At 49.2% G+C, this 14,772-nt stretch overlaps 4 protein-coding genes across 4 annotated transcripts; 1 reads left to right on the top strand and 3 right to left on the bottom strand.

Annotated features, from left to right (window-relative positions):
- Positions 1-1,923: 1,923 nt before the first annotated feature.
- On the bottom strand, positions 1,924-2,995 carry BCR38DRAFT_479584 (UMTA methyltransferase family protein; the record flags this gene model as incomplete). The annotated part of the gene is made up of 5 exons (XM_040863169.1): positions 1,924-1,978; positions 2,041-2,272; positions 2,478-2,550; positions 2,611-2,692; positions 2,754-2,995. 5 exons carry the CDS (start codon positions 2,993-2,995, stop codon positions 1,924-1,926), a joined length of 684 nt encoding a protein of 227 aa, XP_040720651.1.
- A 1,565-nt stretch (positions 2,996-4,560) lies between these two features.
- BCR38DRAFT_479583 (fungal-specific transcription factor domain-containing protein) lies at positions 4,561-6,514 on the top strand (the record flags this gene model as incomplete). Its single annotated transcript, XM_040863168.1, has 3 exons — positions 4,561-4,903; positions 5,000-5,501; positions 5,566-6,514. 3 exons carry the CDS (start codon positions 4,561-4,563, stop codon positions 6,512-6,514), a joined length of 1,794 nt encoding a protein of 597 aa, XP_040720650.1.
- BCR38DRAFT_3050 (amino acid permease/ SLC12A domain-containing protein) lies at positions 6,205-8,391 on the bottom strand. The gene has a single exon (XM_040854602.1). It carries the CDS (start codon positions 8,262-8,264, stop codon positions 6,600-6,602), a length of 1,665 nt encoding a protein of 554 aa, XP_040720649.1. The 5' UTR covers positions 8,265-8,391; the 3' UTR covers positions 6,205-6,599.
- A 1,622-nt stretch (positions 8,392-10,013) lies between these two features.
- On the bottom strand, positions 10,014-10,502 carry BCR38DRAFT_404185 (uncharacterized protein; the record flags this gene model as incomplete). Its single annotated transcript, XM_040857821.1, has 1 exon — positions 10,014-10,502. One exon carries the CDS (start codon positions 10,500-10,502, stop codon positions 10,014-10,016), a length of 489 nt encoding a protein of 162 aa, XP_040720648.1.
- Between the last annotated feature and the right edge of the window lie 4,270 nt (positions 10,503-14,772).

Here is a 14,772-nt window from a genome sequence, read left to right as displayed (position 1 = left end):
TGTTGATGGCTTCTTCAATTACGAACCGCCTCCTGAGTCGAGATACGAATGTTTTCTGGGACTTTGGGAGGCGCCAGCGACAGAGGGAATAAAAAATATGGCAATGAACTTGTCTGTATAGCATAAAAGCGCCTGAAGTGTGCAGGGCTACAGATTTTGTACTTATTTACTGAGAACTGTTCAATAGTGGGACTGACAGGACTCAACCTAACAGGAAAACGTAACCAATTACAGGCGGTCAACGCTGTGGTGATGCTCTTTTGCGTTAACACCGTATATGGACGTGGAGCGCCGGGGATGAAGGCCCAGCGTTAGTTTCAACTATACCCAAGGATCGAAGCAATCTAGGCAACATGTTTAAATGTAGAACTCTAACAATATACGATAATAATTTTCTAGCTGCTTATACTTGATTCATTTCTTCGGGGTTTAGAGGTTAGTAGTGTAGCTATCTATTAGTAGTACGTTGCCTGTGGTTTGTTTATCTCGATCAGAAGCGGCTATCACTATATTTTCCCACGTACTATACTTAGGTCGTCTTATCCTTCAACGAGAAATCTGTCACATATCTGGCCGTCTTAGGCCTTCGCGCCTATATACGTAACGGATACTATAGGCCTACGAAAGCGCCGCTAAGAAGGCCTAAGAGCTCATACATTTATTCGTGGACTCTCAAAGGCCGAGATAGGGCCGTTTGTAAGGACTTTCGGGCCCTTATCTGAAAGGCGGGCTATGCTATCTCGTTATATTCCACCGAGATCGCTGAATTACGTGTGGAAAAGAAGTAATTATCGACAGAGTTAGACAGATTCGCCACAAAAGTGTAGACCTGACTCTTGTAATATCTATCATAAATTCACAGCTATCCGTAGTACGTAAGATAAGCGGGGGAAACGAGTGCGGTCTATGCTGTGTGATAAGTAGTTGCAAATTGATGCTTTTATTGAATTCAAGCCACCCCCGAAAAAAGGGGTTTGGAAAATGTATTTAACACTGAAGAACCTGAAAAGTGAGACCTGAGATACTTTAGTGCCCTTGTGCGGCTTGAAACCCCCCACATGTATGTCCCTTCTTCACCTGCATATGACATATACTATATAATTTGATGATGAATGTTTTTGGCTTTACTTTGGTGTTCGGTATTGCAAATGGAATCAAGGACGGTTAGGTTCATACGTCTTAAGGATGTGGATCTGGAAATCCGGAGCCATGTCGAGAGTCCCGTCTTCCTAAGGATAAGGACTCTCCACAGATAGCTAACCTTCCTACTAGCGAATTGAGGCACTATTAAATGAAGCTCCCTATAAGTAGGATTATAGCGGAAGCTATATGATGCGTGTGCATATGGGGGTAAAATGTGTGTATTAGGATAGCTTGGTTAGCTAGCTAGTTCGCGGGCCGAAGGCTCTTTGGGGCTGGCTGGCGCCCTTACAGCCCTGTTTTATCTTATCGACTTGAAAGTTACGGAAAGCCGGCCTGGTTCAGCTTCAATCTGAAGGTTTGAACCGTCCGCTAACAAACGTCTCTCAATCTGAAACCCGTCACTACGCACATAACATCCTGCACGACCGATTTTCCTCACCAACACCTGCAAGGTCGTAGATGGGGGTATCCGAAAGACTTCTTGTACTACCCTTATGCTAACGTCATACTTGATTCAACACATTCTCTAACATTGGTCCACTACACACCATAACTTTACACGCAATCACAGCCCTCTGTTATAATTGTTCCCTGGATTTACTCAGTAGACCCTCACTGTAAGTGCAGCAGATCGACTTATCCAACATGGAAAAGGCTCCGGCTATTTTTTGACATTACAATGATAACCCCGGATATTATTTATATTCATCCCACCTAATTAGAACAAAGTCGGGATCCGAAATTGTTTTCTGACTTGAATAGCAGAACTCTGCTCCCTTTTCATTTGACATTCGCAGACCTTCCCTCGATCGGTTTCCGCCCATAAACCACATACCTGTCCATCATATCAGTGCTGTGTGACACAAGCGCCATGAATAGTGAGTAGTATAGACTGACCAAGGTGTGTACGAGTGCACACTTGTGTCTGCTATGCTGCTTCCAACGCCATCTAGGAAGGAATCTATCTCAGATTCTGTCATGCCCAGCGCCTTCATGAATTTACAGGTACTTCGCGTGGCTTCCGTGAGGTTGTGCTGCGAGTACATGTCGATTTGCTTGTCTTTAGGATCAAGTGGCCATGGGTTCAACCTAGAAAGATGTGACCTGTTAGTCCGCCGCTCCGTTGCCTCTAGTTGAGGTTGATCAGCATGTCTTGGACTCGGCCCCACAATATGGGTTGGAATTAGGTGAGGGCTGTAACGCACGGGGCAAGGATCTGTCTCTCAACTACATCAACAAAGCCTGCTTCGATGATCCAGCCTTTATATCGACGGGCAAGATCGATTTCTCGGCCGAGGCTTAGAGCGCCCTTGACGCAGCGCCGCAAGACTCACGGTGGCTTTGTGCATTGTTCTGGATGGCCAGCTCGCTGGCTTCATCTGCGGCGATCTGCTCAAAGCAGAACTCCTAATGCCTAATGTCGGTATGAACCGTCTCTACCTACGGAGTTTCCGGAGTTGGACGTACCTGATATTCGATCAATCCATCAGGTTGGAGGTGATCAAATATTTTCTTCACCATTCCTTTCGGGTCGTCAAAACAAGTATTCCTAGAAGCAATTGTTTTAGCCTCAAGGCGTGTAACGAAGCAAAAGAGAGCTGCCCACTCACATAAGGCGCAGGTGAATATAGTCGAAAGAATAGTCGAAAATCCAGTTCTCTTCGGCATCTGCGCGAAAGAATTCACAGTTCGGTGGGATATCCTGGGCCCGGATGAGACTCAGATCGGTGCCTACGACGTTCGATGTTGGGTTCTTGTCTGCAAACTCAATCGCCCAGATACCAGTTCCGGTGCCAATATCCAAGACATTGGCAGGTTCTGAGATGGGCGCCCAGCTGAGATCACCGTTCATCATCAGCAGCATAAGGTAGTGTTGGAAGTGTGCATAATTAGCATCGAATGGTCGTGATGAATGATCATTTTCGTACCTAGTCGATCTTGCTCGGGCTTGAGGGATCGGTAAGCTCGGATGTGGAATTTGATGCTTGACAGCTTACCCCATCATTCGGCAAATGATATTCTGTATGACAGTGAGTTTGACTGCAGGTTTGAGATACGACTATGTGCTTACTTCCGACTCTATATCCATTGAATGTCCTCCCATCCTCCTCAATTGACGTTGGGTCTGCATGTGTCTCGCCCCTCTACGTGTTAGTCAGGAGACCAGGATTTAATCTGGCGTTAGTGACTACCTACGAGGGAATTTGGTGATAACGTCAAGGCCCAGACGATCCAGACCCAGGCCGTCCAAATTTTGTAGACGAATTGCGATCGGTGGACGACATTCTTGTTCTTCAGGTGCACCAACGACGGGGAAGTGAAATGGGCGGACGTTAGACAATATATGAAGCACAGAACTGAGAGATATCAGCCAAAGTGGCCACCCCAGTATATTATTTAGGCATGATGTCACCTTCCCGACTGGAGGGTTGCCCTGCATATGCTCCGGTTCAAATACTATTGGTTTCCAATCAGCCTCGCAAAGCGGCGCAAAATCTCGTCTAGCACAACCCTTTCGTCGATAATAAATGGAATCCCAAATCGCCCGACTTGTATTTTAGTAGTCGTCAAGAGTAAATTTCCACTTTATTACCATTGTGAGTGAATTTAATCATTCCCGCGAGAATTATCCTATAGAATGCTACTTTTACTCCTGCTATATTTAATATTCATGCTGATCGGATTGCTAGTAGATGAAATTAACGAATGGGGGAAGCTACGTCAAGATTAGCGTCGCCTTGGGAAGAATCGAGAGTGACGAAAATGAAACGGGAGACCGAGGCATCTATATGTACATTCAATCTCCCATCAGGATTTACGCCTGAAATTGCCGGTGCATTAATATGCAGTAAGCACCCTAACTCTAACCCTGATTTAGATAAACTCGCCTATGCATATTGCGCAGCCAATCCAAGGATCCAAATGTTTCTTAACTACACTCTTTTCTGGTTTTTCAGCTGTGATACTTCGATATTGTGACGTCTAATCCATAATTTATGCAGAGCCTCCCCTGGTCAAAATACTCAGCTACTGCACAGCAGAGCAGCGCTACGACGTGACGGCTCAATGTCATTGGGCACAACATCAACCCCACACTGCCTATCTGTATCAATAGCGGACCACCATTGCAGGTAATGCACCATAGTATGCCACAGGCGCGGAGCGGTGCGCGTCGGCCACTTGCCTAGTGATTGACCAAGGGTTTTGAAGGGGCTCAGCTGGGCAAAGAGCCTGCCACCTTCCACGGTCTGCACCTGCCTGGGCCTGGAACGTCTGCCTAACCCTAGCTATTATTAGCAAGAGCAGTCCCGGTTTAGTGTGGTCAATAAAAGCGAAGCTCGCAAAGAGCAGCAGCTTAGCCCCTCCCGCTTCCCTCGAGCGACTTTTCGCAGCGATGCCACCCGTTGCCCACTATCGATGTTGTCGCCCATGTGTAGAACATGTCGCGATCGTCGCGTCAAGTGCGATGGCGCTCAACCGGGACGCACGCCATATCGAGCCATTGGTGTCGAGTGCCTGGGCTACGGTAGCGCCACTGCCGCCGCGTGGGAATCGGACGACGAGGAGAGCGACCGCGACGAGGATGGGGAAGAACAGGGAGGAGAGCTGATGCGACTCAGCCCGGATCCCGTACCCGTTCAGCGCGACGACGGCACCAGCAGTAGCAGCAGCGGCGGCCACGGGTCCGCCCATATCCCGTATGATCCCATCCCGCCGCAATATACTGAAGCTCAAATGATCTACGATGGCATTCATTACTGTGGGTACCCTTCAATGCCTCACCTAACCTTCTGGATCGCTGCGCCACTCAGGTACCGAATTCCGAACCCCACTGCTGACGGGTAACACACCGCAGATAATGAACGCGTTAGTGGGGATCTGATATCCATCGCATCGCATTTCAATCCATACCAGGTCAGCCTCAACAGGATCGATAAGATACCCGACATCTATGTCCGACTTCTCGTCACCTGCGCAACCCTTCATCGGGCAATGCAACATGATACCTCCTCCAGCAGATCTTCGGCCCTGGTGCAGCGGGAACGAGTCACACATGAATTTCGAATACGGGCACTGCAACAGGTCAACCATGACCTGAGCAAGACTGAGACGCAAACGAGCGATGCCACCCTCATGTGCGTCATATGTCTCCTCTTATCCACCGTAAGTGAACCATCATGGTCACCAGCGAGTCGCACAACGGGGATTGACGAGTCGACGCAGATGCAACAGTCCGCGTATACAGACTGGCGAGTCCATCTCGAAGGTGCTCGGAAGATCATCAAGCTGAGGGGTGGTCTCAAAGGTATACTGAGCAGGAACCCTTACTTCAAGCCTCTGTTGGCGCTCTTCGTCGGGTAAGTGCAGGGTTAAGTCTGGTCTGAACCCACCTGATGCGCAGAAGCTAATTGTACGTCAAAGCATCGATGTGATAGCAGCCACCACCACGCCGACGACGCATAGGTATATGGCCGAAGCGACTTCCATGGCTTGCCGATATTGGGAGGTCGAGCCAGGCTTCTTCCAAGTGAATCTCGCAATAAGTGCGCCATGCCCAGAAGAGCTTTTTCAAACGCTTATCCTCATCAACTATTTGCGGTCAATTTCTTTGAAACCGAGCTTGAGTGACAGGAGACAGGCAGGAACTCGAATGGTCCTAAATAAAATACGGTCGTTCAATCCAACAGAGTGGGCAACGCGGATGAAGATGTTCAAAGGCTGGAAGTCGTCTGGGGACGGTGTCGAGTTCGTCGACGATGCACGCAGTCCGTCTCGTCATAGCCACACGCCCACCCCCTTGCCGACTCCGTCTCATGCGCCCCGACGTGCGGCCAATGTCTCATCGGCATCGTCGAGTTCTTCGAGATCCAACTCAGACGCTAAGCTTAACTCCCCTACTGATATTCCTGAAGCAGATCTGTGGCTCAACATCAGCATCATCTACCAGGCCGCCATCCTGCTCTACGCTATCCGCACGCTGATTCTCGACATGCCTCAGGACAGAAATGGTCTATTGAGTGAAAACCCTCGTCTCAACATCACCCGGTTGCGACAGCACACCCGGCAAACTCTTGCCGACGCCGTCGCACCGGTCTTCTCGGACCCTTCCAGTGCACATCAGATTGGCAAACTCATTTTCTTCCCGGTGTTTGTATTAGGTATGGAGGTAGGGCACAATGAGAAGGAGCTGCAGGAGTTCGTGACGGATGGCTTAGCGCTTCTGGGTCATACGTGTGGGACACTGGGGCCCATCGCTGCAATAGATGAGGTCAGGGGTAAATGGGCTGCGGATGCGGCGGCCCCTGAAGGCACTCACGTTACATGGGATGAGTACTTTCAGGGGAGGCCAGATTTTATTTTTGGATTTTGAAATGGTAAAAAGGTCTGCACATACGAATTAAACCTTATCATTCAAAGTCACGCCGTATCATTTCTGAAGTATCAGACTGAACACGTCACGCTATCCAGAACCAAATTCTCTCGAGGAAGTTCCTCGGCCTGACCTCAGGCCATGTGCCTTCGAAACTATCTATCTCGGCCTTTCCACTCCACAGATCCATGTCGCACAATTTTACAAACTTCGTTCCCTTGACCAACTTATAGCCCAAAAACAGACCAACAAATATGGGGATATCGATATACGGCGGTATAAACGACTTAGCACTGAACTTACTCGGGAAGAAGGCGTCAAAACCATTAAAGAAGGCGACAACCAAACAAAAGCAGATAGCGAACCACGCTAGGTACGGCTGCCGTGGCGATCTGAACGGCAGACTCTCCCGAGCGATCCCGTTATGACGCAGACCGTAGTAGAACCGCAAGTAGGTGATGCAGATCGAGGCCCAGACAATCAACGTGGATACGGCCGAGAGATTTGAAAACCAGAAAAATACTTCCGCCCCTTGATTGTTGACGTTGAGATACACCAGACACGACAGCAATGTTGTCGCTGCAACGCAAGCGTAGGGAATACCCCAGCGCTCGTACGTCAGAAATCTCGGCGCCTTGCCATCCAGGGCGGCGGCGTAGAGCACCCGCGTCGAGGCGTAGAAAAAAGAGTTGCCTGCCGACCAAGCGGAGGTCAGCACAACGGCGTTGATGATGGCTGGCAGGACCGCAATCCCACCGTTTTCGACAGCAATCACAAACGGTGAAGCCGCCACGCCCGGAGCAGAACTGGCGATCGCATCGAGCAGCCTTCCGTCCTTAGACGAAACACACAGCCCCACGAGGAAAATGGCCAGGATGTAGAATATCGCGATCCTCCAAAACACCCGCCGGATCGCCTTGGGTATACTCCTTCTCGGGTTCTCCGTCTCTCCCGAAGCGATCACCACCATCTCGCTCCCACCATACGCAAACGTAGCCTGGATAAAGACCTTCCAAAATGCGAGAAACCTGCCCAGCGCACCTGTGGCTAGATACTCGTTCATGGGCCCCGGGTCATGCCAGTACCGGAACCCGATACGATCGCCGCTCGGCGTGCCCCCCAGCGTAATGACAAACATGAGCACGATTAGCCCGACGATGGTGGTGATCTTGATAGCGCCGAATATGAACTCGGCCTCGCCGTAGATGCGCACGGGGAAACAGTTCACGATGACCATAGCCAGAAACAGGATCGTGACCCAAACCACATCCGGAACCGCGCTTTGAGGCCAGTAATTTATAATCAACGCCGCCACTGTAACTTCGATCGGCACACCGATCGCGAGCTGATACCAGTAATTCCACCCCAAGGTGAAGCCCAGCGCCTCGTCCACATAGCGAGCGGCGTATACGGGGACAGCCCCGGGGAGGGGCAGGTACGTGGCCATTTCGCCGAGGCTATTGATGACGGCGTAAAGGTTGAGGCCTGTGAATAGATAGGCCAGGAAGGCGGAGAGGGGGCCCGCTAGGGAGAGGATCTGGCCGCAGCCTACGAAGAGGCCGGTTCCTATGGCACCTGACAGGGCCAGGAATTGGACATGTCGAGATTTGAGCTTGCGGTTTAGGTGGCCTATGTTGTTGCGACGGGCTGGAGTGTGTTTTGATGAGATGTCAACATGGTGGTTATCTGGTTGAGAGGATGCTATTTCGGGAGCTTGTGCCTCTGGGTCACTTGATTTGTTGGTGGTCATTATCTCACCTGCTTGGCAACTGGGCTTTGCTCGTGGGAGCTGATATACTGAATGGGAAGATGTACTTATCAACTCTCAGGTTTTGGGCCAAAAAAACGGCTGTAAGGCGTACATAAGTAAGACGTTGCCTATTGTGGTTGTTTGCTCGTTCACTCCTCAGATCTTCAACGGGCGCCCTGCGGGGTATCTCGTGTTACTCCAAATACAGAGAGTGCTACGTATCATTGCGATAAGAATATTGCCCGAATCTGGCATGAAGTCAGCATTGGATGCGATCGAGTCACAGGATTGGATGATTTTGTCGCGGTTTTAGACTGACTCTCGTATCATTTATTGGCACACATGCCCACGAGAAGATGCTCCCTTAAAGCCTGCCAGGAACGGGAAGCCAGTACGCAATGAACTGGGCACTTACCGTCATGCAGATATACAAAGTTCGGATTCGCTCCGCTTTACAGGAGAAATGAAGTGACACCTGGAACTTGCAGCACACAGTTGGCGCTGCTAGCGACGTGTTTGCAGAATTTTCCAACGATTCGCAAAGGCAATGGTGTCATTCCAAAGTATTGTCTAGCATTTCCTGCTTCTCGTGGGAATAATAATCGTAGACATCAGCGCCAGGCGGCACCAGCGTTACCGTAGTCTGTTTACGTCTCAGCATCAAGGCCTACTGACCATCACTGAACATGTAAATACTAACCATGCGTGTCCTTGACTTTGAAATCAAATGCAGTATCTGAGGGATTTAATCCTCTATTGATGACTCTGTGGCGATCCTGTCTGGATTGTTGTATAAACTAAACTCCCCAACTCGATTCACGAAGCTGGCTGAGCTAGAGATGAGAACCACGTCTTAAGTTGATAACCCAAGGCGCATTCATTGACTTGAGGTCACAGGATGGTCTGATACATCTTCATTTCTGCGTCATCTACAATGATGCCGAAACCTCCAAACTGTCTCTAGCGCACGAGAGTCGAGACGGATGTCACTGTGAAAGACAGTTTGCTACGCTCGTATTTTCAAATCCGAAATGCTTCCGAGACCACGAGAACAGCAGCTTGGCTTGTGGAAAAAGGATGCCCTCTTGAAAATTCCGGGAATTAATTTTCAAGCCGGGCCCTTCGATGCAGATACCGAAAGGGGGCAGGTATTTCGGCCTGAACCGACTGGAGGCGTCTACGCTGTGCCAGATCAGGACGGAAAAAATAGGACTAGCAGCCTTCTTATTCAAGACAGGGGCTTTTGGCGTGTACTCGCCGCTATGCCGCTGTGGCGACGCCCCTGAGACGGCAGAGCACGTAATCCTCTTTTGCGGGCTGTTGGAAGGACCGAGGGAACGATTACGGGCCGCCATCGCACCACGGCCACTATACTCTCGCAGAGACCTCGCAACGGCAACAGGAGAACCAGTAGTTAGTGGGACTATTGTAAGGTGGCTGCTAGGGACGGGTCGGACAGCTTCAAGGCCCAGATAGCATCGATCTTCTCAGGGGGGACTTTGTTGGTAGGTTGAGAACCAACGTAGTATGGTAGTGAACGCAACGCAGTCGCCAATAGGGCGAACCGACGACGCAGCGTATGTATTTAGTCCAGCCATTAGGGCACGGTTTGACATACGGGAGTACTAGTAGAGGTACCGGGGGCTTCGAGCCTACGGCGTATTTAATAATAATAATAATAATTTTCAAGCCTCCAAAGACTTCTCGAGGCACCGTGAAATATTGAATCACACCGTCCGCAGACTAGCTCTATTTCAACAAGCCATTCAGGCTAGTGATGATGAGGTTCTTGGATTTGTTATAGATACTGTGGGATTGAGCGCCACGGTTATGCCCTAGGCCGAAGGCGGCTTTAACAAGCCCACCTAAACGCCCAAAGCGTCTATCTGAGTATGGAAGCAGGTAGTACCGAAAACAACACCGATGGTGCCGTAAGTGCATGATCTCCTCGGGTGTGCCGCGGAACTCATCCGTGCTGGTGATAAAGTCTCGTGTCGTGGCTATGGCTATCGTCACCACTTCGACGACGCTAGGCTTGACGGATAAAGGGACTGGCAGGGCCATGGCTTCAACTTCCATGGTACAACCTATTCCGCACAGGGAAAGTTGGAAGTATGTGTGTCTTTTGCAGTGGAGCTTCTGTTCGCAGGTCAATGGTTGTGGCGACGCAGCTGGTAAACCGTCGCCGGCTTCTGGAGGTGCTGGATGCTGAGCTTTGGCTGCCTCAGTGAGTACCATATGCTAGGCCGTGACGGGGCGCCTCACCCCGGCTTCCTGGCCAAGCCCTTAATTAGTGCATGTAAAGAAGCAAGAAAAAAAATCAACTATTAAATATCTTAATAACCAAGCTACATCGTTTCATTTATAGGCAACCAGGAAACATTTCTAACTCAAATATTGGATCTACACGAAAGTATTGTCTAACAAGAGGCAGGATTTCGGATGTTAATTGATATAGGCTCAGGCTCAACTTCACGGGATATACACCAATCCACTCTCCTGGTTTTGCCGTGGATCGGTAGCAACTAGGATGCATTGGTGGGTTGACATGGGTATAGATTAGATGGATATTCTACAGCAGGGTAATGCTAGATATTAGACCCCTACTAGGGCCTCGGCCAGCCCTAGCCGACCTACAAGTCCACGCGTCTTTATCTCTAGTGGCTCTCGTGCCTGTCGCGCTTAATTCACTCTCATTCACGTTATTATGGAGTAAAATAAGGCCCAACTTCCGGCTATTCCGTCTAGTCTGGGCACTTTGGTATCTCGGGAGGACACACCTTAGGCTACCCCGACTACTTCTGAGGCTGAAGAGCACCTATGTAAGTACTTCCCTGGCCAGAATTTCTCCGAACGAGTGAAGGATACCTTGTTGTGGTTGTAAGCGCAGGTAACGAGGCAGAGGTACTGCGAGTACGAACCAAAGCTGCGTTCAGTCTATCTCTGTTGACGGATACTACATTGAAGAACAAAGAGAAACGGTGACAAATACAAGTGCCCGTTCTTCTGTTATAAGAACGGGTGCATGCGGGTGGTACACCCATACTGGGGTGTCCCTGCTCATCGTCCAGATGCCAGGCATCGTGAACGGCGCCACAGCGCATAGCTACGATATCTACTGAGATAATTTACGGCGATAGATATATGAGCCTTATATAGTAAATGTGGGATTGAGCGCCACGGTTAGGTGGGAAGGTACGGCCAAGTACAGGGCTACAAAACCCCGCCTCAAACCAGAAGTAACCATCATAGAAGAAGAAAAAAAACATCGTTTTTTTGGCCCTCATATAAAATCTCGGTTATGCTCTAGGCCGAAGGCGGTGTAGCGGCAATTGCACTTTGGTGGGGTCAAACCCTTCCCCGAGATAAAATAGCTACAGATACAACCCACAGAACAGTATAGTGATACAACAATCCAGACAGGATCGCCACAGAGTCATCAATAGAGGATTGAATCCCTCAGTACACAAGTATAAACTGCTAAAGAGCTATGTTGCTGATAGTCTTTAGAACTACTTCAATTACCTATTATAAATTAATAAATCCACGTCTAATTATGGGGCTAAGTTAGGTAAAGAGCGCGTTACTACGAAGAAGCTACCAGTACCGATAATTCGGAAACACTCAGTACTAGTGCCATCTCACAGTTCCGATGAAGTTCGGCTGTCACGGCGAGTCAGCCTCAGCTAAGAAGCCGTGTTGTGGGGGGTTTGGCCCCAGATCCGGTAGAACCCCAGAGGCGCCCCAACCAAAACGAGATCCCGGGCGCCGCCACCTAACTTGAATCAGTCTGGCACAATACGTACGCACGCGTATAGTGTCTTGCAATCGGACCTTGGCGTGATGGTGATATGACCTCTGTGACATGGCTGTGACCTTGAGGTCGCCAGTCCAGTTGATTGATTGTTTTTTGTGTGTTGAAGACGAAGACTCTTCGACAGGCTCTTTGGGTTGACCCAAAGTGGCTGGTAATCTTAGCCCCATGCTACTAGTAACTCAAGTGACCATTGGTTGGTCAGGTGTCCATTGTATCTGACAAATTGATATCTACTGTAAGATTCGATCTCACAGTGACGAATTGAGGTGTCGAAGATGTCACGGTGAGCACAATTGAAGAGTCAAAACACTCTAATGCACTGTATTGACTTAACGATTCTCGACAAGGAAAGAAAGGGAAACTAAAACAGGCTGGCTCACATCTGAGGATCTTAAATCCCGCCTTCAGATGGCCAGTGCTCCTACGGGTCCACAGCTAGTGGGTTTCGTGGCATCGTGACACCGGCCGTCACAGAAGAGAGTCAATTCTCTGGCTTAACAACATGCATCTCTGTTGACGAATACTACACTGAAGAGAGAAAGGGTTTGAAGTACAGTTGCCCGTTCCTCTGTGATAAGGAGGACGGGTGTCTACAAGTGGGACAGCCCCTACTGGGGTGTCCCTGCTCTTCTTATCGTCTAGGCCAAGTGACAGTTGTCAAAATTTCTAGGCAATAGATAAACTCTGTCGCCTATTTTCTTATGAAGTAGCTGTGGGAAGTTATGACCTCAGGTGCAGAGGGGTACGGGGCAGGCAGGCACGCGTTGTAGTATTTAGGGACCCCTCGGGGTTAACTTAGGGTTAGTCCTTCACGCACCTTCATAGTACTAATACAGCCCCTAGTACTTGGATTGCGACAGAAGCTTACACTATTATGTAACAGGGATACTACACGTCTCAAGGATAATAGTCAGGTAGTGTAAAGAGCTACTGATAATGTGCTAATAATACGAGTGTGTATAATACAAGACTGATTCTTAAGGAATCTGAGTTAGGTAAGAGCGTCCCGCGATCTCCTCGTTGACTGCGGCGGATCCGCAGTTCTACCGGGATCGGGGGCGAACTCCCCAACACACTTGTTAGCTAGGACTGACCGTCTATAACGACTCTTTCTTACATATTATTACGTTAGAAGTACGAGTGTTCTGGCTTATAAATACTTTGGACTCAGTAGTAACGCGTTATAATAAGTATTTGCTATTAGAACCGCTTCGGTAGATCTCAAGAACTAGCATACTAATATAGCTAGTAGCGATAGGGGCTATTATATGATAAGCCTGAAGGACGGGGTTTTTTGCTTCCTGCTTTTCGGTTTTCGGATGATTGGTGTAATAAGTAAGTCATTCGAGGATATTTAAGGACCAGGATTATCTATTCTCTGAAGAAGGAGAGGGGATGTCACAAGCTAGAATTCGAATGGGCTAGAAGGTCGCGATCGGGCCCGCCTGGAGAAGTGTCGAATATCACGTGTCCAATCGAGTAGTCAGCAGTGCGTAAGATTGTATATAAATGAGGTGTGTTCTTGTCTGTCTGTCTTCTTGTCAGGGTACGGCCTGGACCGAAGGCGATAGTACAGAGTGAAGGGGAGAAATAGGCGTGTCCCCCTGGTGGTCACCTGGTGTTCACTTGGTGATGGCAGGTAGGGGTGTCCACAGTAGTTCATTGATCTCTCCCCTCTCTATCTTCCTCCGTCTCGACTCCTTACTTATAGCCAGCCGAGGTTCTCTGTTGGATTCTGGATGTTTGCTTCCGCATGTCTGTGTTCCTCCGACTTCGGCCAACATCTTGGATAGCGGCTCTTTATCTGCAACCAAGCGATTCCCTATCCGCTGCAAACGGCTTCAACGGCTCTCTAGCCGCCACAAACGGCCTCCCGGCTCCTCATTCGCCACAAACGACTTCCTTCCTGGTGGAAGCCGGCCCGCCTCGGATGACACTTGTGGCTCTGACACTTCTGTTCTCGCGAACTCCCGTTGCTCTGCCTTTTATAGATGCTTTAGAACATGTCGGTAACTTTGGTGTTACTTTTGAGAAGAGGGGTTCCTTTCGCCTTCTGAACTTTAAGTGACAATAGTCTTCTCTAGTGCCATATTATTTCTGAACCTAGGAACCAGGTGCCCTATCTGACAAGAAGCGGGCGAGATCATGACGATCCGATGGTGTTTCAACAAAACCTTCTAGGACACTCAAATAGTGCTCGAAGCACCAAGTACTCTTGGAAGGGCAAGTTTCCTTCTTTGTACCTAATTGATACTGGCGTTAAGAATTGACGATTGTGCCTGGCCTCTACTCACACCTCACTTATTGTTACAGGAGAGTAGTAATAGAATTGGATTTTCGTTCCCTTCGCCTGTTAAGGCTCTAGCTGTGATGCGTGACCCTAAGGGGGTTGACTCTATAGCTATAGATAACATAACATAGGCAGCTCAAGAGGGCCTTCTGCCAGCCAGATAGCTAGCTAACTAAGTTTCCTTAATACATAGAAGGTATAGGTGCGGCTGTGTGTCAGGAAACGTGGCTACGATTTGGATGTTACGGAGTTCGATTCTAAGAAGCGGTCTGTTTAGGAAATTTCGGTCAGCTGAGCCAAGTTCTAAGCGTATAACTCCTTTCAAAGAGTGTAATCTCCGATAGTTATCCGAACTCTCGGCTGCATCTTGGCACACAGCTCCACTGTTCCTTGACCTCACA

Source organism: Pseudomassariella vexata, assembly GCF_002105095.1.
Source record: "Pseudomassariella vexata strain CBS 129021 chromosome Unknown BCR38scaffold_1, whole genome shotgun sequence".
NCBI classification, from domain to species: domain Eukaryota; kingdom Fungi; phylum Ascomycota; class Sordariomycetes; order Amphisphaeriales; family Pseudomassariaceae; genus Pseudomassariella; species Pseudomassariella vexata.
This window is presented reverse-complemented; position numbering and strand designations above follow the sequence as displayed.

Excerpts from the sequence above, each read along its gene's own strand:
- BCR38DRAFT_3050 (XM_040854602.1), bottom strand. The coding sequence starts at position 8,264 with ATGACCACCAACAAATCAAGTGACCCAGAGGCACAAGCTCCCGAAATA.